A 26,537-nucleotide genomic window follows, 5' to 3' on the forward strand; every position below is an offset into this window, starting at 1 on the left:
GGGTGTAAAAGCTGACTTAGATTAAGGCCTCAGGGACTTGTGCACAGCCCGTTTTCCTACCCCCTTTTCATGGTCTTAACTTTGCTCGATAGTTTGATGGGTTTTCAGACTGCTGGGTTTGTCTGCACCGGGTTGTGTTACCTCTGACTGCCTGACCTTTGACCGCTTGATTGCTTTCCATCATGAATTGTGTGACGGAGGTTCAAAGGTTATGAACTATTTTTGACCACCTAATCTTTTCGCTCATAGACGGCTTGACTGCCTGACTATCTAAGACCATATGGCAAGGTTTTTTTTTCCTCTCTCTTGGCACCACATTGTTATATATATATATATATTTTCCATACTATTCGCCATTTCCCGCGATAGCGAGGTAGCGTTAAGAACAGAGGACTGGGCCTTTGAGGGAATATCCTCACTTGGCCCACTTCTCTGTTCCCTCTTTTGGAAAATTGAAAAAAAAAAAAAAAAAACGAGAGGGAAGGATTTCCAGCCCCCCGCTCCCTTCCCTTTTAGTCGCCTTCTACGACACGCAGGGAATACGTGGGAAGTATTCTTTCTCCCCTATATATATATATATATATATATATATATATATATATATATATATATATATATATATTATCCCTGGGGATAGGGGATTAAGAATACTTCCCACGTATTCCCTGCGTGTCGTAGAAGGCGACTAAAAGGGGAGGGAGCGGGGGGCTGGAAATCCTCCCCTCTCGTTTTTTTTTTAATTTTCCAAAAGAAGGAACAGAGGGGGCCAGGTGAGGATATTCCAAAAAAGGCCCAGTCCTCTGTTCTTAACGCTACCTCGCTAACGCGGGAAATGGCAAATAGTTTAAAAGAAAAAAAAAAAAAAATATATATATATATATATATATATATATATATATATATATATTTTTTTATTTATTTATTTATTTATTTATTCATTTATTTGTTTATTTATTTGTTTATTTATGTATTGGCTCATTAATTCATTTCTGATAAGGGAACCTCGGATCCTAGGGAGAGCGCCACTGTGGCAGTTCTCCTCAGTTATTGCCGTGGTAGACGTGGGTGTTTTCCCCCCTCGCCCCAACACCCACACATGGTGACACTTGCCGAGGGCTTCCCTGATCGACTTACTGGGTGAACGTCTTGATAACTGGCGCCACGCCTGACTGGCAGGTGAACACTAGAGGCAGTTTGATAAGGCAGGACGGACTGATGTCTCGTAATGAACTTACAGGCCAAGGAAACTAAGTTTTCTCCGTCTCTCTCTCTCTCTCTCTCTCTCTCTCTCTCTCTCTCTCTCTCTCTCTCTCTCTCTCTCTCTCTCTCTCTCTCTCTCTCTCTCTTTCTCTCTCTCACCGGATCTCATATCCAACGAACACTTTCGTTTGTCAGTTTGTTGTGAGTTCAGCGCGAGTTAGATGGAGATTGAAGGATGTCATATGGGTGTACCAGCACCGTAAGCAGGAGCTTTGTGTCTCCCTCCGGCAGGGTTCCGCGCCACACCACCAGAGCCGTTGCGAGAAGAGATGTTGTGTGGTAGTTATGGCCCGTAAAACTATAGGTTCTGAGGTTACGCCGTACCCAGTGGTAGTATAAGTGAGGCTGCCTAGTGGACCAAAGGGAAAGAAGCTTCACGTTCATTTAGTTATTACCTGTGTACCACGCAGGAATATGCTGATTTACGCAAAAAGATTCATGCGCGTATTAATGTGCCGTCACTTGGGAGTCCGTATAGTACCTTTAGTACTGCCTGTATTGTGTCAAGTCAGTTGCTAGGCGCAGCAGGGATCCTGACTTTCATTTTGTCAAGTTGAATGAAAACCGAAATATTTGTTTTATTTTCGTACACAAGACTTCAATATCGTTATCATTAGTATGTTCGTTTTGTTAATAGAAGGTGTAGTTTTCTCTGTATTCCTGTCTTTGCCATACAAACGTAACGAAAAATCTGAAGAAAATGAGAAATAGAAAGATTCCATAATGAAAATACATCTGTCGATGGCATGAGCAATGGGAGCAGATGGTACGAGAGTTTGGGCAGGTATAGTAAGGGTGTTGAAACGTTCCGATGACGCTGCCTGCGCTGCCTGATTTCATTTGTCGTTCGAACGTTTTTGTTAATTACGCTTATCAGTAATGTTTGCTTTATCTTTGAATTTGATATGATAATGGTCTTTACGGTTTTCAGGAGCGGATTTTAGACTAAACACCCAGTCGTTTAATGCTTTGCCATGGGCAAAAAGTGATCTATGCCAGAACTTGCGCACTTTGGTTCATCTCTCATAACGATTATCAGAATATGACACATAGCGTCGTTTTAACTTTCTTACTTTAGAGAGAAACTTATTTTTCCCTTCGATGTTGCTCTTTATTTTCTGTCGTGTCTCTTAGTGATGGCTGGTGCTTAACCCAACGGCCAATAAGCTTGTGTGTGTGTGTGTGTGTGTGTGTGTGTGTGTGTGTGTGTGTTGCTGGTGGAATTGTGGTCAGGATTATAATCTATCCACCGTTTCCTTTTCCTGTTCCCTTAATCTCTCTAGCTGATACAGTTGTTTCTCTCCCTCTCTCTCCATACGTACCTTGTTCTCATATGTTTTATGTAATCACCTTTTTTTTAATTTTTTTTTTTTTTTAGAGAACTTGACGTACATAGAGTTAACCAGATACGCTTAAAGTGGACCATTATAAAGATGGTTATTGCACAGGTTTCATTTATGGCGTAAATGCAACATCATCCACTTACACCTACACTCATATACTTACAGTGAGAGTGAAACATTCAGTGGTGTACTGGTACCGCCTTTGTTGACATAAAGCCATTCAAGTGGACCTGGTGTGTGAGAATGTAGTGAAGCGTGGCTCTCAAAGGGAGGCTCGCTTCTCCCCTCAGCGAAGCCTTGACTGAGAGCAAATATTCTACAGTCCTTTTAGGCCTGCCACACCGCACGGGCGGGATTACTTGTGTTGTGGCGCAGTATTTAATAGGTCTGCCACACCGTACGGGCGGGATTACTGTGTTGTGGCGATGTGATCTCCTCAACTTTGTGAGCTGAGACGGTATGACCTTTGCGCACGAAGGTACGATTGTTGAACACGACGGCACAAGCCTTATGCGCGACGGTATAACAGTTGAACACGACGGTATTACCGTTGAACACGACAGTAAGAGCCTTATGCGCGACGGTATAACAGTTGAACACGACGGTATTTCCGTTGAACACGACAGCAAGAGCCTTATGCGAGACGGTATAACAGTTGAACACGACGGTATTACCGTTGAACACGACGGCACGAGCCTTATGCGCGACGGTATAACCGTTTGAACACGACGGTACGACCCTGGAGTACAAAAGTGCGATCCTTGAGTGTAATGGCTCGACCCGTCACCATACCTAAGGCTAGGCCCGCCTGCTGGATGCCCGCCCATCTGGATCGTCGCATAATGAGCTCCAAAATGAAAGTCTACGACGAGGAGAAACTCGTTTCACCCGTTTATTGTTGCAACAGCCTGTAAAGCCGTAACGATGATGATAACAATAATGATAATTATGATTATTGTCGTTACACGACAACGAAAGGCTGAAAATAAATAATGATGATTATGATAATGATGGTCATTGTCTCTGAATTAACGGCAATCGAAGGCTGAAAATTAATACAGAAAATGCATACAGCATAAACATTTGGGCTATAAATGGAAGGTGTGTGTGTGTGTGTGTCAGTCTTACATGCATGTATAAGGTGCGTGCAGCACAAGCATTGCTTTGCACGCTTGTGTTCCCGTGGACACACAGGCCACGAAGTGTGCTGGGATATGGGGTGGGGGGGATGGATTGTAGGAGCTGGAGAGGGAGGGAGGAGGAGGGTCAAGGTGATGAAGCCAGCGAACCACCACAGCACAGGCAGGGAAGGTTCTTCAATCTCTGAAGGCTATTGGTTTAGGTTGAAGCTAACGTGTGGGCTGAGGACGGTGGTGGGAGGCGAGGGGGGACATATCCTGATGATGAATGACTTGGCAGGTGTTGTTCGAGGTATTGGATGGACATCATGGACGCGCTCGCCAACCACAGTCTGGCGGCTGAAGGGCCGTCTCGTGCCTCGGAGTATATCTGGAAAAGGTTTAGGAAAGAGGACGCTGAGGCGTGTTTGTCGTGGTCAGCGTAAATCTGTAATTCCATAAGGTCGACGGTGCGTTGCTTGAGCAAAACGGGTCAGCCCTTGGTGACGTCAGGCCGGTAACAACACGCAGGGGGCGCACAGTCGGGCTTTGAGTTCTAGAACTTTGCTCAGAATTCTCCCATTAATTTTCCACTGCTTGCTTCCTTACCGTCATTTGACCTATATCATACGATACAGACGATCCTATTCTTAATGTCGTAACGGACCTGGGGCCAGTATTCTTGTAGGGCCGGTAGCACCACCATCTCTTGCTATGTAGGTAGAAAAATCTTAAAAAAGAATAGTTATGGGGTTAACAAACGCGGCCTGGATTGACCAGAGGGTTTTAAGAAAACTATAAAAGATCGGAGACAAACGCATGCTTCTGCAGGCTTCCCTGAGTCAACCCGACACACCAGATGACGGTAAACTCATGGTAAACTACCGGATAAGTTGTGATAAAGTGAGCTCGGTGCGCGATAGATGTGTTTCTCTCACTACCACCGCTGGCTGGTCGCAGCGACACATATTTCACCACACCAGCGCACGAACGGGGGCCTGGGGAAGAAAAATCTTTCGCATATTTTCCACCCCGTCGGTTTGATGCTTCTCACGTTTGTTGTTGTCACCTGGGTGTGCGGTCCTCCTCCTGCCGCCCGTCGCGTTGAATTGAAAATCATTATCTGTTGATAGTTCCGGGAGCGTGGCCGACGTGTGTGTTACCGTGGGGTTCTCGGAGCTACCCAGTGTGTGGGGGTAAGAGCGGAGCGTGGCCGACGTGTGTGTTACCGTGGGGTTCTCTGAGCTACCCAGTGTGTGTGGGGGGTAAGAGCGAGCCCTCTTCCTTCCCTGAGCCTTCGATATTCATTTGAGCATATGGCTCGCCCACGAGGGGGTTGTAGTGGATGCGTTTCTTCTTGGCTGAGAGGAATCTGAACGCGCTCTACCCGTTTGTTTATTCCATTCAGCGAGGGTGAGGGCGGTTCTCTCCTTTATGATTCATCTGGGTATTGTTCGTTGACGATGCTTTATTGGACCTGTATCTCATTTGCATACTGAAATTTGAAACTGAGCTTCACTGGTCTGGTTTTATCCCCTGTGAACCACGTTGACAGGTTATCCCTTCCCTTGGCAGCGTCTCCCTTGCCTGTTGCCGTCCCCCCAATGGAACTTGCCGGGCAGAACCCACCGGAGGGGAAGATGACCATGCGACCTAACTCACTCCCCCCCCCCCTCCCCCATTCGTGGGCGCATGACGTCACAGGCATCTTGGGAAGGAGTGATTTAATGATCACGCCGCCAGGGGAACACGACTGACCTTTCATTGTACGCCATTGGTGGCAGCCTGCTGCAGGTGACGCTAAAGTGGTTTGTGTGGGTGTGGGTCCTTCAGCGTCCTGTGTGTGTGTGCGTGCGTCAGGCTGAAGGCGTGTGGGCCCCCTCGCCCCCCCCCCCCCCCCCCCACACACACACACACACACACACACGCCCACAGCTCCCAGAACTGAGGAAATAACTAGAGTGTTTGTCCTGCTGTGTGCACAAGAATTTTGTGAAATCCAGTTTCTGGTACATTTCAGGAGAAAAATGAGTCTAGAATGTATGCGAAGAAAAGTGTCTGGCACGGTTTTCTGGATCTCAACATGGATTGCATGACCAGAAAATAGCGGTTTTTTTTTTTTCTCTCTCTCTCTAAAGTTCACCCCATGATCAGGAAGATTCGGGATGGTGAGTCCATATCATGGCTGAGATAACAGCCGGGTTCCTGGAGAGCCTTCTCCATGACGCCACGAATTACTCTCTCACTCTCACCAATTTTAGCGAGGAAGGAATATAGATTCTTGGATCTCGATCTGTTTATATATATATATATATATATATATATATATATATATATATATATATATATATATATATATATATTTGGCGTCCTAGCTTCGTCTCTTCGATGTATAACAACTGACTGTTATATTTCTCTCTTGTGTCTCCCCTGATGATGTGATCATTACACTAAAGTGCACTTGGGAACTTTTCGTGTTTCATTTTCCCCGTGGACTCATAGGAGATATGTATATATACATGTGTATGTGGGTGGGTTGGGCCATTCTTTCGTCTGTTTCCTTGCGCTACCTCGCTAACGCGGGAGACAGCGACAAAGTGTAATAAATATGGATAAAAAATATATATATACGTCTTTTCCATAAATGTTCGTCGCTTCCGAAGTAGCGAATTAGTGCTAGAAATAGGCGAAGAACGGCCTCATTTGCTTACTACATCCACTCTGATGGACCGACACCATCATCCACATCAGCAGCTTCCACATAAAGACGATGGCTGGCTTGGAGTACATCACGCGACATGTGGGCTGCCCAGACCCCAGGCTGGCTGGTGTTCCACCACAGCACTTGACTCTGATAGGGGTCAGGGCGAGGGAGGTCTGCGTCGTGCCGTCCGAGGAATTGATGAAAACTCGGGAGGGAGGTCGGAGGGCAGATGTTTACTGAATGCATGGAACTTGCCGGCCAACTGATATTTCAAACGTTGGTGAATGTTGGGCGATGTTCCCAGGAGCGGACTTGGGGATTTGAATGTTGGGCAGTGTTCCTAGGACGTGCATAACCCCCGGGCTTTTGAATGTTCTCTGATGTTACCAGGAATTGACCTGGGCTTTAAATGTTTGATGATGTTCCTAGGACATGCATGACCCGGGCTTTGAATGTTGGGCAAGTGTTCCTAGGACGTGCATAAACCCCGGGCTTTGAATGTTGGGCAGTGTTCCTAGGACGTGCATAAACCCCGGGCTTTTGAATGTTCTCTGATGTTACCAGGAATTGACCTGGGCTTTAAATGTTTGGTGATGTTCCTAGGACATGCATGACCCGGGCTTTGAATGTTGGGCAAGTGTTCCTAGGACGTGCATAAACCCCGGGCTTTTGAATGTTCTCTGATGTTACCAGGAATTGACCTGGGCTTTAAATGTTTGATGATGTTCCTAGGACGTGCATGACCCAGGCTTTGAATGTTGGGCAGTGTTCCTGGGACATGCATAACCCTGGCTTTGAATGCTCTTTGATGTTCCCTAGGACGCGACCCGGGCTTTGAATGTTGTCTGACGCTCTAAGGGCCTTGACTCGGGGGTGTTGAATGTGTGGATGGTTAGTAATGTCATCAAGTTTCCACACCGTGGCCTTCTTGTTGTTGAGTGGGGCAGCTACAGGCTTCTGTAACCTCCTAACCGCGAGACACACTCGAGTGCATATAGTACCGTAACCTTGAGTCACACTTGGGTCTCGAGCGCCGAGTGCCCTAGGACACGCTTGTCCGATTGCCTTTTTCCCCCTGAGACACACTTATGGCTTTAGTGCCAGGACGGATGCTTTTAAACTTTTTTTTTATGAGAGAGAGAGAGAGAGAGAGAGAGAGAGAGAGAGAGAGAGAGAGAGAGAGAGAGAGAGAGAGAGAGAGTTGCATGCGTGTGTTCGATCGGTGAAGAATTTTCGGTTTGTGTTTTTCTTGGATCTTGGTTGCGTGATGCGCTTGCTGCTGCCACACTTCGTCTTACACAAGGCTTTGACCACTTCTCTACATATATATATATATATATATATATATATATATATATATATATATATATATATATATATATATATATATATATATATATTGATCCCTGGGGATAGGGGATTAAGAGTACTTCCCACGTATTCCCTGCGTTTCGTAGAAGGCGACTAAAAGGGGAGGGAGCGGGGGGCTGGAAATCCTCCCCTCTCGGGTTTTTTTTAATTTTCCAAAAGAAGGAACAGAGAATTGGGCCAGGTGAGGGTATTCCCTCAAAGGCCCAGTCCTCTGTTCTTAACGCTACCTCGCTAATGCGGGAAATGGCGAATAGTTTGAAAGAAATATATATATATATATATATATATATATATATATATATATATATATATATATATATATATGTATATATATATATATATATATATATATATCCCTGGGGATAGGGGATTAAGAATACTTCCAACGTATTCCCTGCGTGTCGTAGAAGGCGACTAAAAGGGGAGGGAGCGGGGGGCTGGAAATCCTCCCATCTCGTTTTTTTTTTTTTTTTCTTTTTTTTTTTTTTGATTTTCCAAAAGAAGGAACAGAGGGGGCCAGGTGAGGATATTCCAAAAAAGGCCCAGTCCTCTGTTCTTAACGCTACCTCGCTAACGCGGGAAATGGCGAATAGTTTAAAAAAAAAAAAAAAAAAAAAAAAAAAAATATATATATATATATATATATATATATATATATATATATATATATATATGATTTATTTATTTATATATGTGTTTTATTCTCATTGAAAACATTTCCGACATGATGTGGTTGTAAGTTAAATGGCGAAAGTGCGAATACACGGGCGAGTCTGTGTTCGAAATAACCTTCAGGAATCTCGGATATGTCCTGTTTCCTTGGGGAGGAAAGATCACGTTAAGGGCGTAGTGTGAGTGCGGCTCAGCTGATGGAGGTGGTGCTGGAGGTGGGTAACTCTGGTGTTGGTTCAGCGGCGCGGGAGATGATCCCCTTCCCCGCTAGTTTTTGGTAGTCCCTCCTCCATTATTCCTAGCCTAGCCACCCCACTTGAGGAATACCCGGCCACGCAAGGGCGAGGTTCTGCTTTATGTTGCCACTCTTAGGTTGGTTCAGGTCCCCCTTGGAAATGGAGGGGGGAAAGGGTAGGGTGGAGATCGCGTGGCGTGTGAAAACCCGAGGTGTTATGATTTGATTTTGGTTAAGATTGACGGATCATCATGGTACAGTGTTAACATTTTTTTATTTCTCACGTCAGGGGCTCCAGTTATGGACAGAGAAGTCCTTACCTGAACTGTGCTTTGGCTGATAAATCGAAAGGAGCATAATGAATAAATAAATGAATAGGTAAAAAGTATGAAGAGAAGTGAAACTTAAAGGATGGTGCGTGTAAGAGAAGGATATTGTGTAGCTCAGTTTTAAACAGACATTTTAAGACCAGCACACCCGACGTAGGTAAGATGTCTCCGGGTATAAGTTTAATATCCCCCTCAAGTGAAGACAGTACTTTCACAGGCGGCTTTTGTCTGCAGCCTATCACTAGCTGACAGCTGATGTGTGCGGTAGACACAATGGGAGGCAGAGACAATGGGAGTAGACTGTGTTCAAGTGCTCATGAAAAATGTCAGGCGTTTTCAAAGCCTCTTTGCCAACACTTATATCATCCTCGAGGTGGATGGAATACGAAGAACAGGTCAGTAGGTTTGACCAAGTTTTCCCCGAGGGAGCATAACATGACCGATTGGAAATAGCCAATTTCATTTACTCTGCGTCACCTCCCGCCAAAAAAGAATAGCAGTTTTCACTGTTGACGTACCGTATCAACTTTCGTGGAAAAAAAAGCAAGTTTTGTCGTAAGACGGAAATGATATATGATATTGGAATGAACATCGTGTACGATAATGTAAACTAATTAATTGATAAATTCCCGTACGTGTGGTTGCCAGCATGACAAAGGTTGGGTCTCTGAGGGTAACAGAGATGCAGTTGGTTAGGTGGGGTTGTGGAGTGAGCTAGTCTACAGGAATGGTTTTCCTCCTGCTGATAGATAGTTACAGGAATGGTTGCCCTGGTACTGATAGATGGTCGTGCTACGGGAGAGGTTGTTTTCTGGCTGATGTAGCCTGGGAGTGGTAACCATAATGATGGTTACCCGTGGCTACAGGAGTGGCTGTCACTCGACGCGTACGCTGGTATTTTATCTTCCATGGCGCCTCGCTGCATTCGCCTACAGAAGGGACAGGTCGCGGCCTAATAGATATGGTCATAATCTTCGCCGTAATTTGCGGGTAAGTCACATTTCTTGTCAAAACAACCCCACATCAGTTGGCAGTGGCATCACGCCAACTATCACCATGCAACTTTCACTTGTTATATCTTCGAGTACGTCAGATGAACACCAATGTGCTGGCGAGGGTTGCGAGACGGAAGAGTAGCTGCGTCTCCCTTTTTTAAAGGCACAAGTGTCATATGGTAACCCTAACCAGCCACTCAGGTGACGTCTGGCAAGTCCAAGTAGCCACAGTCATCGGGAGATGCATGTCTGTTGTAAGGGTAGGGAATGGTCGTGGACAAGAGGAGCGCAACGTTGACCTTAGGGTCGGAGCACCCGACCTGGTGCATCACAAGGGCGGGATGACCGAGCTGATGTTGGTGAGCGAACCTGTTGGTGGCAGTACTGGTGCTGCTGGACTGGCAATTGTAGTAATGATGGTAGGTTGCGTGGACACTCCTCCTTTCCCAGAATTAAGCGAGGCTTTCTATTCAGGGACGTATGAGTATTGAAAGGGCTCCTGGAACCGTGTTAGACCCTCCGTGTCATTAGGTCATGTTAGATGGCCTGGGCTTGCATGCACAGAGGTCACACTGGTTATGGCCAGGTGGGTAGCTTCCAGGCCAGACATGACACCGTGCACGAAGATTAAACACTGTGAAGCAGGTAACACTGTGATGGTAGCGTTGCGATATTTATAAGGGTTACCATGTGTCTGGTTTCTGCATGACTTCTCTCCTTAACCCCTACCATGGATGGCATCCTTTGCTACACCGTCAGCTCCCTCCCCCTCTCTCTCACACACACACACACACACCCTCCGGGTCCTGTACAATGCCATTGTGAAGATGGTACATGGCTAGACTGTGTACAGTCGTAGCAGAGGGTGGAGTCAGTGAGGCAGCGTGAGCCCTCTGCAGTAGACCTGGCAACTGGGTTAACGAAGGAATATTTTTTATCTGCGTTCGTGGTTATTTCCAGGCTGCGGGCCCACCAGAGTCGTCCTGTGTCTCTTTATACAGTATTAACCTTAATCCAATAAGACTCGGAATTCGTAAAAAAGTTTATTGTTCCAGTTTATATTAAAGGAAACTGGGAACCGCATCATTTTATTTATATAGAGAAGTGTGTTGTGAGGTTGCGGGACGTCACTTACTCTTATCATGTGTTACGTGTGACGAGAGATAGGCATTCTTTCCCCAGTGTTGACAGCGGTGTCTTTATGACTGCAGTAGTTGACTAGACTTTTTCCTCCCAGTTCAGCCTGGATGGTTGTCGGTACTGGGTTGAATTTTACCCAGTATGTGTCGCTGTTTGAATAAGAAGAATTATCATTATTATTATTATTATTATTATTATTATTATTATTATTATTATTATCATTTATTATTATTATTATTATTATTATTATTATTATTATTATTATTATTCATGTAGTTTTTCAGGGTGATCCGTGCCATATATATTTTTTTCTTCCATGAAAGAAAGCGTTGGAGAGGGAAGGTGACGAAGAAAAAACAAAAGAGATGAACTACAGAGTGTTTTGAGTGAGTGGTCTGTAGTGGAAAGCCTCGGGTGACGTAGGCAGGCATTGTCACCCGATGATCTATTGGCACACCCAGGCCAGGACGTGACCAGGATCTGCTACATTATCAAAACTTAACACTGGGGATCATCAGACATTTTTTGTGTGCGGTCGTTGAAGCCAACGGAGACTCCACGGGGCATTATTTTACGGTCGAATGCCAAAAGACGGCAATGCTCCAGCGACAGTGTATATATTTTTTTTGGAAGTGTTTTATTAAGCCCTAGTCGTCTGCTACATTCGGTAACCTTAGTTCCTTCCGTTGTCTTGGTTTTCTTGGCTATGGCGAATGTTTAGAAATACGCAGTTTTGTTCGTGGATTGGACCATGATAACCGTAAGAAATTTAAAATTGGTTGTTGGGGGAAAAAAAACAAAAAACGTTAGGACACTGACCTAAATTTTGATACTTCTCTCTTTTGTCTCGTACCTGAAAAAGGTATATATATATATATGTGTGTGTGTGTGTAGAATAAATCTGTACTTTGAACTAAACGGTTTGGGGGAACTGGGTTCCAAATCCTCTGTTGGATTTATGGAGTAAAAGGTCAGAGGCCAAGTTTGTCGAAATTGAAGTTGGAAAGAAGATAATAATTTTGCGAAATGAAATTTTTCGTTGGCTGTTGTGTGTGTGTGTCTGTGTTTATACACCGTGTGGGCGAGCGTTGCCATTAACGATTGCTACTTTTCTGAGTTCATAACTTCGTCTCCCAGGCCACATGGTTGTGTCGTGGGCAGAACATTACAGACAGGCGACACCCGGTGCTGCTGAAGAGTTAATAACTTCATCCCCCAGACCACAATGCTGTGTGTGTCGAGAGCGGGACATTGACAGACATTCAACATCCTCGAGAAGAATAAACCCGTACATGTGAAACATGCGGCAAGTTCCGGAGGTGGGAGTTTTTGATGGCTGAGGTCGTAAAGCTCTTGGCAACATCCCTTTGGGTTTCCGTGAGCTTGTCTCTGACCTCAAGGAAAAGTGCGGTTTATCTCGGCCTGTGCGGTCTGGGATAACCTGAGGGAGCCGGTGCTGCAGCCGGGAGGGATTACCCTGAAAAGTATATAGAGCGTGAGAGCTGCACACGCGCTAGGGGGATTACTGGGTGGGCAGGCGACCCCTGAGTGGAGGAGGAATGTCGTGTCGGAAGAGCTACAGGTGGTGTGGGTGTGATGCCATCACTGCCGTCTCGGTGAGGGGAGGTGAGCTACAGGTGGTGTGTGTGGTGATGCCATCGCTGCCGTCTCGGTGAGGGGAGGTGAGCTACAGGTGGTGTGGGTGGTGATGCCATCACTGCCGTCTCGGTGAGGGGAGGTGAGCTACAGGTGGTGTGGGTGGTGATGCCATCACTGCCGTCTCGGTGAGGGGAGGTGAGCTACAGGTGGTGTGGGTGGTGATGCCATCACTGCCGTCTCGGTGAGGGGAGGTGAGCTACAGGTGGTGTGGGTGTGATGCCATCACTGCCGTCTCGGTGAGGGGAGGTGAGCTACAGGTGGTGTGGGTGGTGATGCCATCACTGCCGTCTCGGTGAGGGAAGGTGGGTGGGGCAGGCATACACCCAGAGCTCCTGGCTCGAGGGAGAGAGAGAGAGAGAGAGAGAGAGAGAGAGAGAGAGAGAGAGAGAGAGAGAGAGAGAGAGAGAGAGAGAGAGAGATGGGGGATTACCTCACGAAGTAAAGAGAGCTGACGGTCGGGATTATTCTGGAGCGTGGGGAATGAGGTGGAGGAAAGATTGACGCTGGAGACTAGGACATTACCGAGGGATATAGGAGGAAAAAAATTCTGGAGGCCAGGAAGTACAGCTGTAAGTTGAGAGCTAGAGGTTGGGGAAGTACAGCAGTAAGTTGAGAGCTAGAGGTTGGGGAAGTACAGCAGTAAGTTGAGAGCTAGAGGTTGGGGAAGTACAGCAGTAAGTTGAGAGCTAGAGGTTGGGGAAGTACAGCAGTAAGTAGAGCTAGAGGTTGGGGAAGTACAGCAGTAAGTAGAGCTAGAGGTTGGGGAAGTACAGCAGTAAGTTGAGAGCTAGAGGTTGGGGAAGTACAGCAGTAAGTTGAGAGCTAGAGGTTGGGGAAGTACAGCAGTAAGTAGAGCTAGAGGTTGGGGAAGTACAGCAGTAAGTTGAGAGCTAGAGGTTGGGGAAGTACAGCAGTAAGTAGAGCTAGAGGTTGGGGAAGTACAGCAGTAAGTAGAGCTAGAGGTTGGGGAAGTACAGCAGTAAGTAGAGAGCTAGAGGTTGGGGAAGTAGTGTAGTAAGTAGAAAGGTAGAGGCTGGGGAAGTACTGTAGTAGGTAGAAAGGTAGAGGCTGGGGAAGTACTGTAGTAAGTAGAGAGGTAGAGGCTGGGGAAGTACTGTAGTAAGTAGAGAGGTAGAGGCTGGAAAAGTACTGTAATAAGTAGAAAGGTAGAGGTTGGGGAAGTACTGTAGTAAGTAGAGAGCTAGAGGTTGGGGAAGTACAGCAGTAAGTAGAGCTAGAGGTCGGGGAAGTACAGCAGTAAGTAGAGAGCTAGAGGTTGGGGAAGTACTGTAGTAAGTAGAAAGGTAGAGGTTGGGGAAGTACTGTAGTAAGTAGAGAGCTAGAGGTTGGAGAAGTACTGTAGTAAGTAGAAAGGTAGAGGCTGGGGAAGTACTGTAGTAAGTAGTGAGGTAGAGGCTGGGGAAGTACTGCAGTAAGTAGAGAGGTAGAGGCTGGGGAAGTACTGCAGTAAGTAGACAGGTAGAGGCTGGGGAAGTACTGCAGGACCCTCAGGCACAGTTGCTGGGGTGGCTATCCTGAGAGGCAAAGTTCTCGTTGCGTGGTGTTAATAGCCTTACTAACTTTGCCCATGACCAAGAGGGCCGCTGCTTCCGAAGTTGCCTGAGTTAGTACGTGGGTGTCAGATCTTGTGGCCGCCTCCCTCCCAACTTTTTTTTTTTTTTTTCTGTGAGGTAGTGAGGGAAGCAAAGGTATCTGGAAAGGCTCAATGTGCCTTATTTACTATACTGTCTTGAAGCGTTAATCCCTGGCACCGAAGAGCAGGCATGTCTCCACAGGTGGCACATTGCCTCAGGCAGAGCACGACCCTTAGCCCTTAGATGTGGTAGCCAAGCCTTTGACCTGATCCTCAACGGTCAGGTTAGAAGGTCAGGCCGTCGTGTGCAAGGGTCGTGCTCAAGGGGTTAAGGAAGCCTTTTGATCTCCCAAGGTATTTACGACTGCGAAAAGGTATACAGTAGGCTGAAGACAGGTATACACATTCCACACTCTTTATATATGCAATGTACGTCATTATATATCGGTTATTTAAATGGTATCGGGAAAATGAGATCAGGGAAGCAGTAGCCGTGCTTGGGAAAACAGGCGAGAACTCTTCCAGTTCAGCCATGACGTCGGAGCCCGAAGCCGTGCCTGTGCACATCGTGATTGAGGTCCACCTCTTGAAATGTTTACCGACGGGAAAGTTGCGCAATGCTCGAACTTGACACGACAGAGAGGTTGTGCAGCCGTGGTCGTGTTGGTGGTGGGTTGCCTCGCTAAGACACGAGTATTTTCTCGAGCCATTGCAACGTGGATACTATACTATTTCTTTTTTTCTGTCGAAAGCTTTAATCTTGGGTAAAAGTCCTTCATCGAGGCCAAGCCTTGAATGTAAAATGTAAAGGGGAGAAAGAGTTGGAGAACTAAGGAGACAAGAGGTGAGGGAAAAAGCTGAAAAGTTGCCGTGTGAAAGGGGGCCAGGTTATAACTTAGGAAAGTCATGAGAGCTTAAAGCTTAATATCATGAGAGCTTTAAAGTTTAAAGTCATGAGACCTTAAAGCTTAAAGTCATGAGAGCTTAAAGCTCAAATTTATGAGAGCTTAAAAAAGAGTTCGCAAACTCAGTTGTGCGGGGAAAGAAACACCACTACGGCCCATCCTGGATAAAAGGCATCTTTCTGGTATCATGGTCTTATATTACTCACAGTGATCGAAGCCCCGAACAGCGACAGCATCAACAAATTTAAGAGACGTTGGCGCACGGATCAAGGACGCCCGCAGCCCGTCAAAGGCAGATCAAAGCGCAGGAAATGTACAACATCCACGCCAGTTTAGCTAAGGTGTTAGTGGTTATGGCGCCCTGTGTATTTGAGGGTATTAATTTAACGTTATGACCCCTTTTGTCGTTGAGGATGGTACTAGCTAAGACCCTTATGTGCTTTATTTCTTTCAGATAAAGGCATACGTGCCCAATGACAACATTTCTAGTTACCCATAGTTTTGCCATGGTAATACAGCGGACTTATTAGGGACGAATTTGAGTACAAGTCAAGTGAATTATATATTTGGGGGATAAAAAGACATCCGAGGGTAAGGGAACATTTGGTTGGCTCCTACTGTTGAAACATTGAAGGCTGCCGCAACCTTTGCGTGTTTCCAGTCATTGAGATGGAGTAACCACGTAACGTGTGTGTCGTGGTCCGACTTGGTCGCTTGGTCTCATGTGTCGGGCACGTCGTCACTGGAGACAACCCAGTAATGCGTTTGCCAAAGCGAGGTACAGGTGGCGACCGACCCCTGTTATTACTCCAAGTCGTCCAACACGCTCGGAAGCCTGTTGTCGACTTGTGTGTGTGATATTGAGAGTCGGTCGTCATCACTGGAGAGAGAGAGAGAGAGAGAGAGAGAGAGAGAGAGAGAGAGAGAGAGAGAGAGAGAGAGAGAGAGAGAGAGAGAGAGATTACACAATTTAGTCTCTCCTATTTCAACTCTCCCTTCCCCAGTCCCGCCTCTCATTCCCCGTCAGACCAACCTATTAAAAAAAAAGAGAGTGAGGAGCCAGACGTGTCTGCATCGTTCCCGCCACCAAGAACCCAGAGATGGGCTGGGTGATGAAGCGTCCACCAATATATGGTATTATTGGAATACTTACGAACTGGGAGGGACGTGAGGCGGGTAGGTTGCAGCAGTATGAATGCCGTAGGAGGTGTGTGGTCAAAGGGCAATGTGGTGGTGTGGCGAGGTTTGCAGAACCACGAGAAGCGTTGCCAGCGGTGAACAAAGCAGCTTTAATATTAAACATCTGCTTACTTTCCCCGGGTGCTCGTCATGTTGTTTAGCCATACACTTTGCTTTCTTTTGAGTCCTTTTTTTTTTTTTTTCAAATGATGTACTACACCCTCCCACATACACTCTTATGTATGACCTTGGTGACTCTAGCTGGTCCGGAAGAACTTTTAAGAGTGATGGTGAATGCCGTATTGTGACCCGGAAGGATAACGGATAACGTTGGAGCTATATCGGTCGAGATGGAAGTGTTTAAAACAACCCACGCGGCTCTCCTGTAAGATAGGTTGCAACAAGTACGATTCAAAGGCTGACTTCAGTGTTTGCTTTACTTGGACTATCACCTGTTTTCCAACTAGGGTCATAGGTTTCACAGCTGTGATGCCGAACTGCCCGGGTGTATTTACCGTACCTTTTCTGATCAGCACTTTCTTGTAATCACAGCTGAAGTTAATCTTTCACGGTTGGTAAATTTCACTTTCCTCGGAATGCAACAAGACTTCGTATTACATGGAGGAGGAATGAGTTTCATCATTACCTAACCTAGTATTATGACATGGCTAACGCCAGCAGACATTCCATCAGCTTGTAACCAAGCCTTACGTATTCGTGACGTAGGTACAGTTTTTGGTTGCATCTGCATGTAACCAAGCCTTACATATTCGTGACGTAGGTACAGTGTTTGGTTGCATCTGCTTGTAACCAAGCTTTACATATTCGTGACGTAGGTACAGTTTTTGGTTGCATCTGCTTGTAACCAAGCCTTACATATTCGTGACGTAGGTACAGTTTTTGGTTGCATCTGCTTGTAACCAAGCCTTACATATTCGTGACGTAGGTATAGTTTTTGGTTGCATCTGCTTGTAACCAAGCCTTACATATCCGTGACGTAGGTACAGTTTTTGGTTGCATCTGCATTGAACCTCACGTAACGTGACTTAACCGCAACTAGTCATTGTTATCGAGCATCAGGGGCACTTGTTTGTCACGAAATTTTCACATTGCCTTGTGTATATGTTGAGGAATGCATGTACCTCCTTCACTGTGATTGTGATTCTAGGGTCTCAGAAGACCCAGAGCTGAAGAGGTGAGAGCCTTGGCTAACTGGGTCTGCAAGTGGACAGGTGAATAGCTTTTGTTGATGAATTAGCTTCTGGTTGCTAGCTTGCTGCTCCGGTTTTCCCAGCCTGCGTCGCTAGCATCTGTTTCGAACACTTGTTTTACATCGAAACTGGTTGGTTAACAGTGAGAAAGTATAACATAATTTTCTTAACGTATGTTGCACAAAGATATTGACATATTTGTTTTGTTTTAGAATATTTAAGTGATTTTGCGCCTATTGATTACCAGGCTTTGACGTAAGTCTATATAAGATTGTAGTTCTATGTTTTCAGCTCCTACATGTGGGAAAGCTCCTTCATTCTTTAACAGCTATTATTATGCCATTACTGTTTATTAGTTCATTATTTTTCCCTTATTCTTAACTCATGTTGAATTTGCATTCTTCTTATTGCGAAGTACCGACGTCATACCAGCTGAACCACCGGATTAATGAGCGGGCAGGCCCCAAGAAGGCGCCTGGAATTAGTCCTCATTTGACTTGATGAGCTCGACTTTACGACCATTGTGCACGTCGTTTCGACCCATCAGCACGACGGCACGACCCTTGACTGAGGGGATTGGCCTATGAACCCGGCCTAGGGTCAGGCCAAAGACCGGAACATCATACCCAAGGGCCGTGCCGGTATGTTCAAGGGATTTAAAGTCGTGTTGTCACTCGTTACCTGTAAAGGAATTTCAAAAGCTGGGCGTTGTAGGGTGTGGTGCAGCCTAGCAGGTGCCGCCCAGCCGTGCAGAAGTGCACCGCTTCATGCGGGACAGTTACGTCACACCCGCTCTCCTCTGTGTGCGGACCAGCATTCTGCATCCAGCGATATGAACTTGAATTTTTAGGGCGGGGTTTCATATCACAGGTGTATAGAAATATTAAACTAAAACTAGGACGAGGTATTGTTCAGTGCGTTTTACAGTGCAGCACCAGCAGCAAAAAGGACGAATAACGCGATTTGTAATACGTAACCCGATCTAATTTGAGCTAATTTCATGTAGCTTAGAAAAATGAGAGAAAATCCTGATTGCGCCATACGGAACAAGAACAACTTAGGGGGGAAAGAATAGGTTTGATCGTGATTTTGGTGACTTCATCTTTTGTTGTGGTAGTTTAGATGGGTTTGTGTCTTTGAAGGAAAGCGACGCGAGAGGATGTGACCTCAGGCTGGTGGTGTGAAGGATAGGCTGCCTCGGGCACGGTGGGGACGCGGTGAAGGGTGGCTGGAAAGGGATAGAAGAACACGAACTTAAGATTAGGGATGAGATGAGAGCACCAGACCGGGCGGGCGTGCAGGTGTGGCGGAGTAGGATGGCAGATCAATAGTGGCGGCTTCCTGGCCCTCACCATCACACTCCCGCTAGACTCCTGTGCTAACCACACACACACACACACACACACACACACACACACACACACACACACACACACACACACACGAGGTTACACAGCTGCAGGGAAGAAAAGAAAATACAAAGGAAGTGGGGGCTTGGCTCGGTTGGTAAGAGATAATGCGAAGATTCAGGAAGTACTGGTGGAAAATAGTCTCTTGAGAATATAGAAGTTTTAAAGTTGACAGCGTGGAAAGAATAGGACAATTGTTTTGGTTGTGCATTATTCGAAAGAGAACAAAGGATCTTAACAGAATTTTAATTAGAATATTGAGGGAACAATTAGAATGTAGCTAACGACAAGAAAAGTTCTTCAGAGACAGAAAACTGAGGCAGTTTCAGGAAATAGACTTACGGAAGGAAAATGTGGATACACTCGGGGAAGGACATGCGGAAGCAGAGATTTTAAAAAGATTGAAAAAAAAATCAACATCTCTCGGTGCCGGAAGTGGCAGAGCGGGAGATCCACGTAACGAAAATTCTGGGTCTCCTCGCTTATACAGAGGCGCCCCACTGGAGAAGTGATCATGCAGCGCGTGGATTTCACTATGTGGTTATCGTAGATATGACGGTGAAATGTGAGAGAACTAAATCCCATGAGTGTGGGGGAGTTGGGGTAAGGCCGCCTAGGACATCATCGGAGGGGGAGGGACTTAATTGGAAGAGAGAGAGAGAGAGAGAGAGAGAGAGAGAGAGAGAGAGAGAGAGAGAGAGAGAGTAGGTATGATTAAAGAATTTCATTAGCTACTGCATTTTGCAAGTATTTTCATTTTCTCTATAGTTGGTAAATCATATTTCAGTGCTTGCACTGAAATATACCTGAGTGGCTTGTAGTAATTAAGATTTTTTTCTTTTTTTCCCAAGGCAAGACCCGCTTTGGTATCTGTGTTAACTTTTATCGAGCTGTCGAGAAAGGGACTACAGGTGGCTTGTCTGCGGGAAGAGGGAGAGATCGAGGGTCATCCTTTAAACGTGAATCTTGGAGGACCAGCTTAGATAAGAGCTCTGACTCGGCCTTTTCTAGGTAAGTATTTGACTCTCAAGGAATCATGTACATCATAGCTTATACCCTCATTACTGCGTATATTGGACTACCCTGAGTTATGTTCCCTTTTAAAAACTCCAAATAATTATTTGATGACAACAGATATTTTTCTATCTTTTACACTGTACGTTGAGGGAGACCAAACCTTGGTGCATAACTTCTGAGTGATGTGCCATGACACCATGGTCACATTTTTAAGCTTTTATAAGGTCTGTGTACAGACTTTTATAGTTAATTTTTCTGTAGAGTATGGGGAATATGGAGGCCGTATTGGAGATGGAGGGACAGTAAAAAAGATTTTGAGCGATTGGGGCCTGAACACACTGGAGGGTGAGGGTTGTGCACAGGATAGAGTGAATTGGAACTGGTATACAGGGGTCGAAGTGCAGTTGATGGTCTGAAACCAGGGCATGGTTGTGGATTGAGAGCTGTGGTGTCGGTGCTTTACATAGGTAGAAAATGGATGTGAGCGCTTTTGGCCTTTCTTCATGTCCCCGATGCTGCCTTGCTAACGTGGGAAACGGCGATCAAGTATTTTATATTTATATATATATATATATATATATATATATATATATATATATATATATATATATATATATATATATATATGTATATATTATACTCAGTCGCTGTCTCCCGCGTTAGCGAGGTAGCGCAAGGAAACGGACGAAAGAATGGCCCAACCCATCCACATACACGTTTATACATAAACACCCACACATGCACATATACGTACGTATACATTTCAACATATACATACATATACATACACAGACATATAGATATATACACATGTACACATCCACACTTGCTGCCTTCATCCATTCGCGTCCCCACCGCGCAACACATGAAATGGCACCCCCCTCTCTCCCTCCCCCCCGCGCGAGCGAGGAAGCACTAGGAAAAGACAACAAAGGCTACGTTCGTTTACACTCATTCTCTATCTGTCATGTGTAATGTACCGAAAACACAGCTCCCTTTACACATCCAGGCCCCACAAAACTTTCCATGGTTTACCCCAGACGTTTCACATGCCTATCAGTGGGGATAGGGGAGAAAGAATACTGTTCACTTATTCCCTGTGTTTCGTAAAAGACAGCTAAAAGAGGTGTGTTGGGGGGGGGGAATACTCCCCTCCTGTTTTGCTTTTCCGAAAGAAGGAACAGAGAAGGGGGCCAAGTGAGGATTTTTAAGGCTCTGTCCTTTGTTGACGCTACCTCACTAATGCGGGAATGGTAAATATGTAAAAGAAAAAAGAAAATATACGTATATGTGTGTGTGTGTGTGTGTGTGTGTGTAAACGCAAGTGTCTTGGAGAGAAGGTCAAGTATGCAGTATGTAGGGGTTCAGAGGGTCTAGGAAGTGAGTCATTTGCTGTTTACTGACGACACAGCACTGATGGCAGAGTCAAATGAGAAATCAGAAGTTGGTGACTGATTTTTGGAGAATATGTAAAAAGAGGAAGTTCAGAGTAAATGTGAATAAAAGCAAAGTTATCAGGTATGAGTTTGAATGGAGGAATTTGGAAGAAGTGAAGTTTTAGATACCTGGGAGTGTACTTGGCAGCGAATGGAACCGAAGATGCAGAAGTAAAGTAATAAGACGGGTTGGGATGTGAAGGTTCTAGGAGTATTGAGGAATGTGTGGAAATAGAGGTCGTTATCTTGGAGGGTAAGGATGGTTATGTTTGAAGGTATGATGGTCCTATCAATGTTGTATGGATGTGAGGCTTGGACTAGGGATAAGGATAATAATTTCCTTTGTCCAACAGGTAACTAATTGGTACGTGTATGCTGATGTCTAAACATTGTATTCCTTTACTTCTTTCAAAACTGCTCCATCTTGTTTGATCTCATCTCTTTGTTTCATAACTACCTCTGTGACTTTAGATTTATTTAGATTCTCCTTTGGGGCAGGTACGACCAAGTTAGAATTAATGTCCTTAGATCCCAGTTTCTTAAGATTTACTGTGGAAGGTATTGAGAATATATGGTGTGGGAGGCAAGTTGTTAGAAGCAATGAAAAGTTTTTATCGAGGATGTGAGGCATGTGTACGTGTAGGAAGAGAGGAAAGTGATTGGTTCTCAGTGAATGTAGGTTTGCGGCAGGGGTGTGTGATGTCTCCATGGTTGTTTATTTGTTTATGGATGGGGTTGTTAGGGAGGTGAATGCAAGGGTTTTGGAAAGAGGGGCAAGTATGTAGTCTGTTGGGGATGAGAGAGCTTGGGAAGTGAGTCAGTTGTTGTTCGCTGATGATACAGCGCTGGTGGCTGATTCATGTGAGAAACTGCAGAAGCTGGTGACTGAGTTTGGTAAAGTGTGTGAAAGAAGAAGTTAAGAGTAAATGTGAATAAGAGCAAGGTTATTAGGTACAGTAGGGTTGAGGGTCAAGTCAATTGGGAGGTAAGTTTGAATGGAGAAAAACTGGAGGAAGTAAAGTGTTTTAGATATCTGGGAGTGGATCTGGCAGCGGATGGAACCATGGAAGCGGAAGTGGATCATAGGGTGGGGGAGGGGGCGAAAATTCAGGGAGCCTTGAAGAATGTGTGGAAGTCGAGAACATTATCTCGGAAAGCAAAAATGGGTATGTTTGAAGGAATAGTGGTTCCAACAATGTTGTATGGTTGCGAGGCTTGGGCTATGGATAGAGTTGTGCGCAGGAGGATGGATGTGCTGGAAATGAGATGTTTGAGGACAATGTGTGGTGTGAGGTGGTTTGATCGAGTAAGTAACGTAAGGGTAAGAGAGATGTGTGGAAATAAAAAGAGCGTGGTTGAGAGAGCAGAAGAGGGTGTTTTGAAATGGTTTGGGCACATGGAGAGAATGAGTGAGGAAAGATTGATCAAGAGGATATATGTGTCGGAGGTGGAGGGAACGAGGAGAAGTGGGAGACCAAATTGGAGGTGGAAAGATGGAGTGAAAAAGATTTTGTGTGATCGGGGCCTGAACATGCAGGAGGGTGAAAGGAGGGCAAGGAATAGAGTGAATTGGATCGATGTGGTATACCGGGGTTGACGTGCTGTCAGTGGATTGAATCAGGGCATGTGAAGCGTCTGGGGTAAACCATGGAAAGCTGTGTAGGTATGTATATTTGCGTGTGTGGACGTATGTATATACATGTGTATGGGGGTGGGTTGGGCCATTTCTTTCGTCTGTTTCCTTGCGCTACCTCGCAAACGCGGGAGACCGAAAAAAAACAAACTATAAAATGGCAGATTCATCACGGTATGTATTTTTGTTCTTAAATCACAAGAAGTTCTGGTTGATTGCAAAGCTATGACTTAAGAGCCTTCCTAATGTGATATCAGAATTGAGTTCACTTGCTCTGCTTACATTGTTGCAGAACTTAATTTACTTACCCTTTTTTACATTGGCAGTTTTATTTTGATCTGTAGATATTTCTTCGGTCTCTGCTGTAGAGATGTATCTGTTACCACATCATCAGTAGGCTGCACTGACATCTGTTTCTTTCCTTACAGCCCTGAGCTTTGGACTGATTTGATTGTTACTGCACAACCTTTGCTTGGAGTAAATTACATGCCATTTGTAAAATTTCTTGGTAATATAAAACACTGAGGCAGCATTTGCTTGATGTGTAGGTTATATCTATACTGTCCTCTATAATTTTTTTTTCTTTCAAATTTCAATAGCCAAAGCATCCATGCCTCATGTAAAATTTCTTGGGAATATAAAACACAGAGACAGCATTTGCTTGATCTCTAGGTTATGTCTGCAATATCCTCAGTAAAAGTCTTTTATTATTCAATAGCCAAAGCTTCCTTGTGGTTAAGTCTTGTGGATTCAGATAATTCGTTTGTTCAGGAGTGCAATGAAATGCATCTCTTACGACAAATTTACTAGCTGCTGATATGTGCTGTAATGTGAAAGTCACGCTACTTGCCTGCTTGCTTCTTGTGGACTAAAGACTCCTGCCCAGTTATCCTATTCTTCCTTAACCCATTTCTCAGTTTTTGTAACCTTGTCTTTTCTTTTTCCACTGTGATGTTTACTCACCATTAACAGTATCTGTGAAGGACTTTTAAGGGAGTTTGGCTGGAAACATGGTTCTTGAGTCTTTTATTCTGCAGGGCATGTAGTGTCGTGGTAAGTGTGGGTACCTTTAATTCATCTCTCATCTCTTTTACTGTAGTTCAATACTTCAAACTCTTTCAGAGGCTGTTACAGTCTTCCTTTATTTCCTTTAAGATTGGAAGATGACCTCCTGTAGCTATTCTCACTAGTTTTGAGTATAGTTTATGAAGTAATGATGAGTGAGGATAAGGAAATGCACAAACTGAGATTGAGTGGAAGCCAGTTTGTTTTTGATTATGATGTATGCACAATTCGTGGAGGATCCCAGTTCAACTCTAGTGCCTTTGTGCTTTGTATGCTATGCCTTTGGTTGCCGCTCATGTTGGTGAATTTTAACAAGATAGATGCCTAGTCAGGTTATTTATATACTGGGCCCATCATCTTGTTACTGGCTGTTAGGTATGTATATGTGCTGTGTGCAGACGTGTATGTATATGCATGTGTATGTGGGTAGGTTGGGCCATTCTTTCATCTGTTTCCTTGCGCTACCTCGCTAACGCGGGAGACAGAGACAAAGCAAAATGATAATATAATAAGTTAAATCACTTACAGTATATTTGTTTTCTGGTTGACATCTTTTTATCTACATATGTGTAAGTGTACCTAAGTTAAAATCTCAATTTCTTTCAGTGATATGAACCTTAAAGATATTTTAGTAGTTAACTTTTCCTCTGGAGTTACTGTAGTCCAGCTGTTCATTCTTGTTAGTTAGGGAAGTATAAAATTTTTTTCTTCCCCCTCCCTATTTTAGGTGTTATGTAGTTGTTGACAAGCTAAAGCTCTCAGCAGCTCTTTACTCCCCTGCAGTGACCAGCGGTCAAACCTAGCACCCAGTGACAGTGAGAAAGATTGCCCACCCTCACGACGGGACTCTGAGTCAACTTCCCCAGCTTCTCGCCTAGGAGTTAGTGTTCCTGGTAATGACTCTGACACAGGAGGCTCACACTCACCTTCTCCCAGGGCAGCCAGGAAGAGACAGGTATATATGAGAATGGCATCTGGTGTTGATTCATGGTATGGAAATATAATTGAAGAAAATACCCTGTCACTTGTGTGTGCCATAGGAGCTGGAAGTATGTGTTAGTTGATGTACAGCAGATGCCTAAGATATGTTTATTTTTGAGTTGATGTACAATAGAAGCCTGAGATATGTTTATGTTATTCTATAGTTTATTATGTAAGTCCCGTAATTGTATTGTAGTGGCTTGAGAAGATGTGGTTCATTGGTGGTGCATGTCTTGTGAACCGTGATATGAAGGGTTTATTGTCTGTATACTCTAGAACTGAGCAAGTTCTTTGATAATATGAATAAGGTAATGGAGTTTTATGGCCAGTGTGTGGACCAGTGTTATGAAACATTCTGTAAAATCTATAAAAAAGGAATTGAAACAGGACATAGGACATAGGTACCATTGGATACAGATAGAGGAGAAAGGCCAAAAGAAAGAGAAAGACATGGTTCATTAAAAGATATTGTAAAGTGGAAGAGCTTAAATATGTATTATGGAGTACTCCAAGATAAGGAGGGAGGAGCTGATAGAATTTGAAAAAATTGTGTATAAGGCAGGATCCAAAACTTCCACTCATTATCATGAGCAATAGCTGCTTAAAGAGCAGCTAATCAGGTGGAGAGATTTGGAGAGAACAGTATAGGATGATGAGGGAATTGTGGGGAGTTGAATAAGAAGGTTAAGAGTGTTTTCACATTGTAAAACACTTTAGATCCATCTACCTGGGATGGGGAAGAGGTCTTGAAAGGGATTGAAATTGATAAGTGATACAAAATTAGATTATTGAAAGCTCTTCACCCATATAAGGCTCATGGTTCTGATGAAGTCTCTACATTTGTACTGGTAGACTTTTTATATACATTTGATAGACCACTTGAAATATTGGTCATTATGTTTTTAGAGGAAGGTGTATTACTAAAGGAGTGGAAGAAGGTAAATGTTCTAACAGAGGAAATCAGAAAATTGAATTGATTTATAAACTGGTCTCTCTGATGAATGTGGTCTGTAAAACAGTTGGAGATATATTCTGAATCCAAGTAGATAACCATTTGTAAATTAGAAACTATGTTAACGAGAGCTAATGTGGATTTAGGGAAACGACATGAATCATAAATCTCTTAGATTAAAACGACAGAGTGAGCTCCATGTCTGAGAAAAGAGATTGATGGTTAGACTGTGTATTCCTGGATTGCCAGATAGCATTTGACATTGTGCCACTTTGGAGACCAGTTAAGAAACTTGATGTACAGGTAGGAATAAGACTCATACTCCTTCA

The 26,537-nt window shown here is 44.6% G+C and overlaps 1 protein-coding gene across 15 annotated transcripts in view; it reads left to right on the top strand.

Annotated features, from left to right (window-relative positions):
- Positions 1-26,537, top strand: part of Rab3-GEF (Rab3 GDP-GTP exchange factor) — a 356,394-nt gene that overhangs the window by 24,494 nt on the left and 305,363 nt on the right. For 14 of the 15 annotated variants that reach the window (XM_071692889.1, XM_071692877.1, XM_071692876.1 and 11 more), the window contains exons 5-6: positions 19,976-20,135; positions 25,041-25,230. In XM_071692889.1, coding sequence (XP_071548990.1) covers positions 19,976-20,135; positions 25,041-25,230 — 350 coding nt within the window. The remainder of the gene's footprint in view (positions 1-19,975; positions 20,136-25,040; positions 25,231-26,537) is intronic. The other variant, XM_071692880.1, reaches the window with a different exon arrangement.

This window comes from Panulirus ornatus, chromosome 55 (assembly GCF_036320965.1).
Source record: "Panulirus ornatus isolate Po-2019 chromosome 55, ASM3632096v1, whole genome shotgun sequence".
Taxonomy (NCBI): domain Eukaryota; kingdom Metazoa; phylum Arthropoda; class Malacostraca; order Decapoda; family Palinuridae; genus Panulirus; species Panulirus ornatus.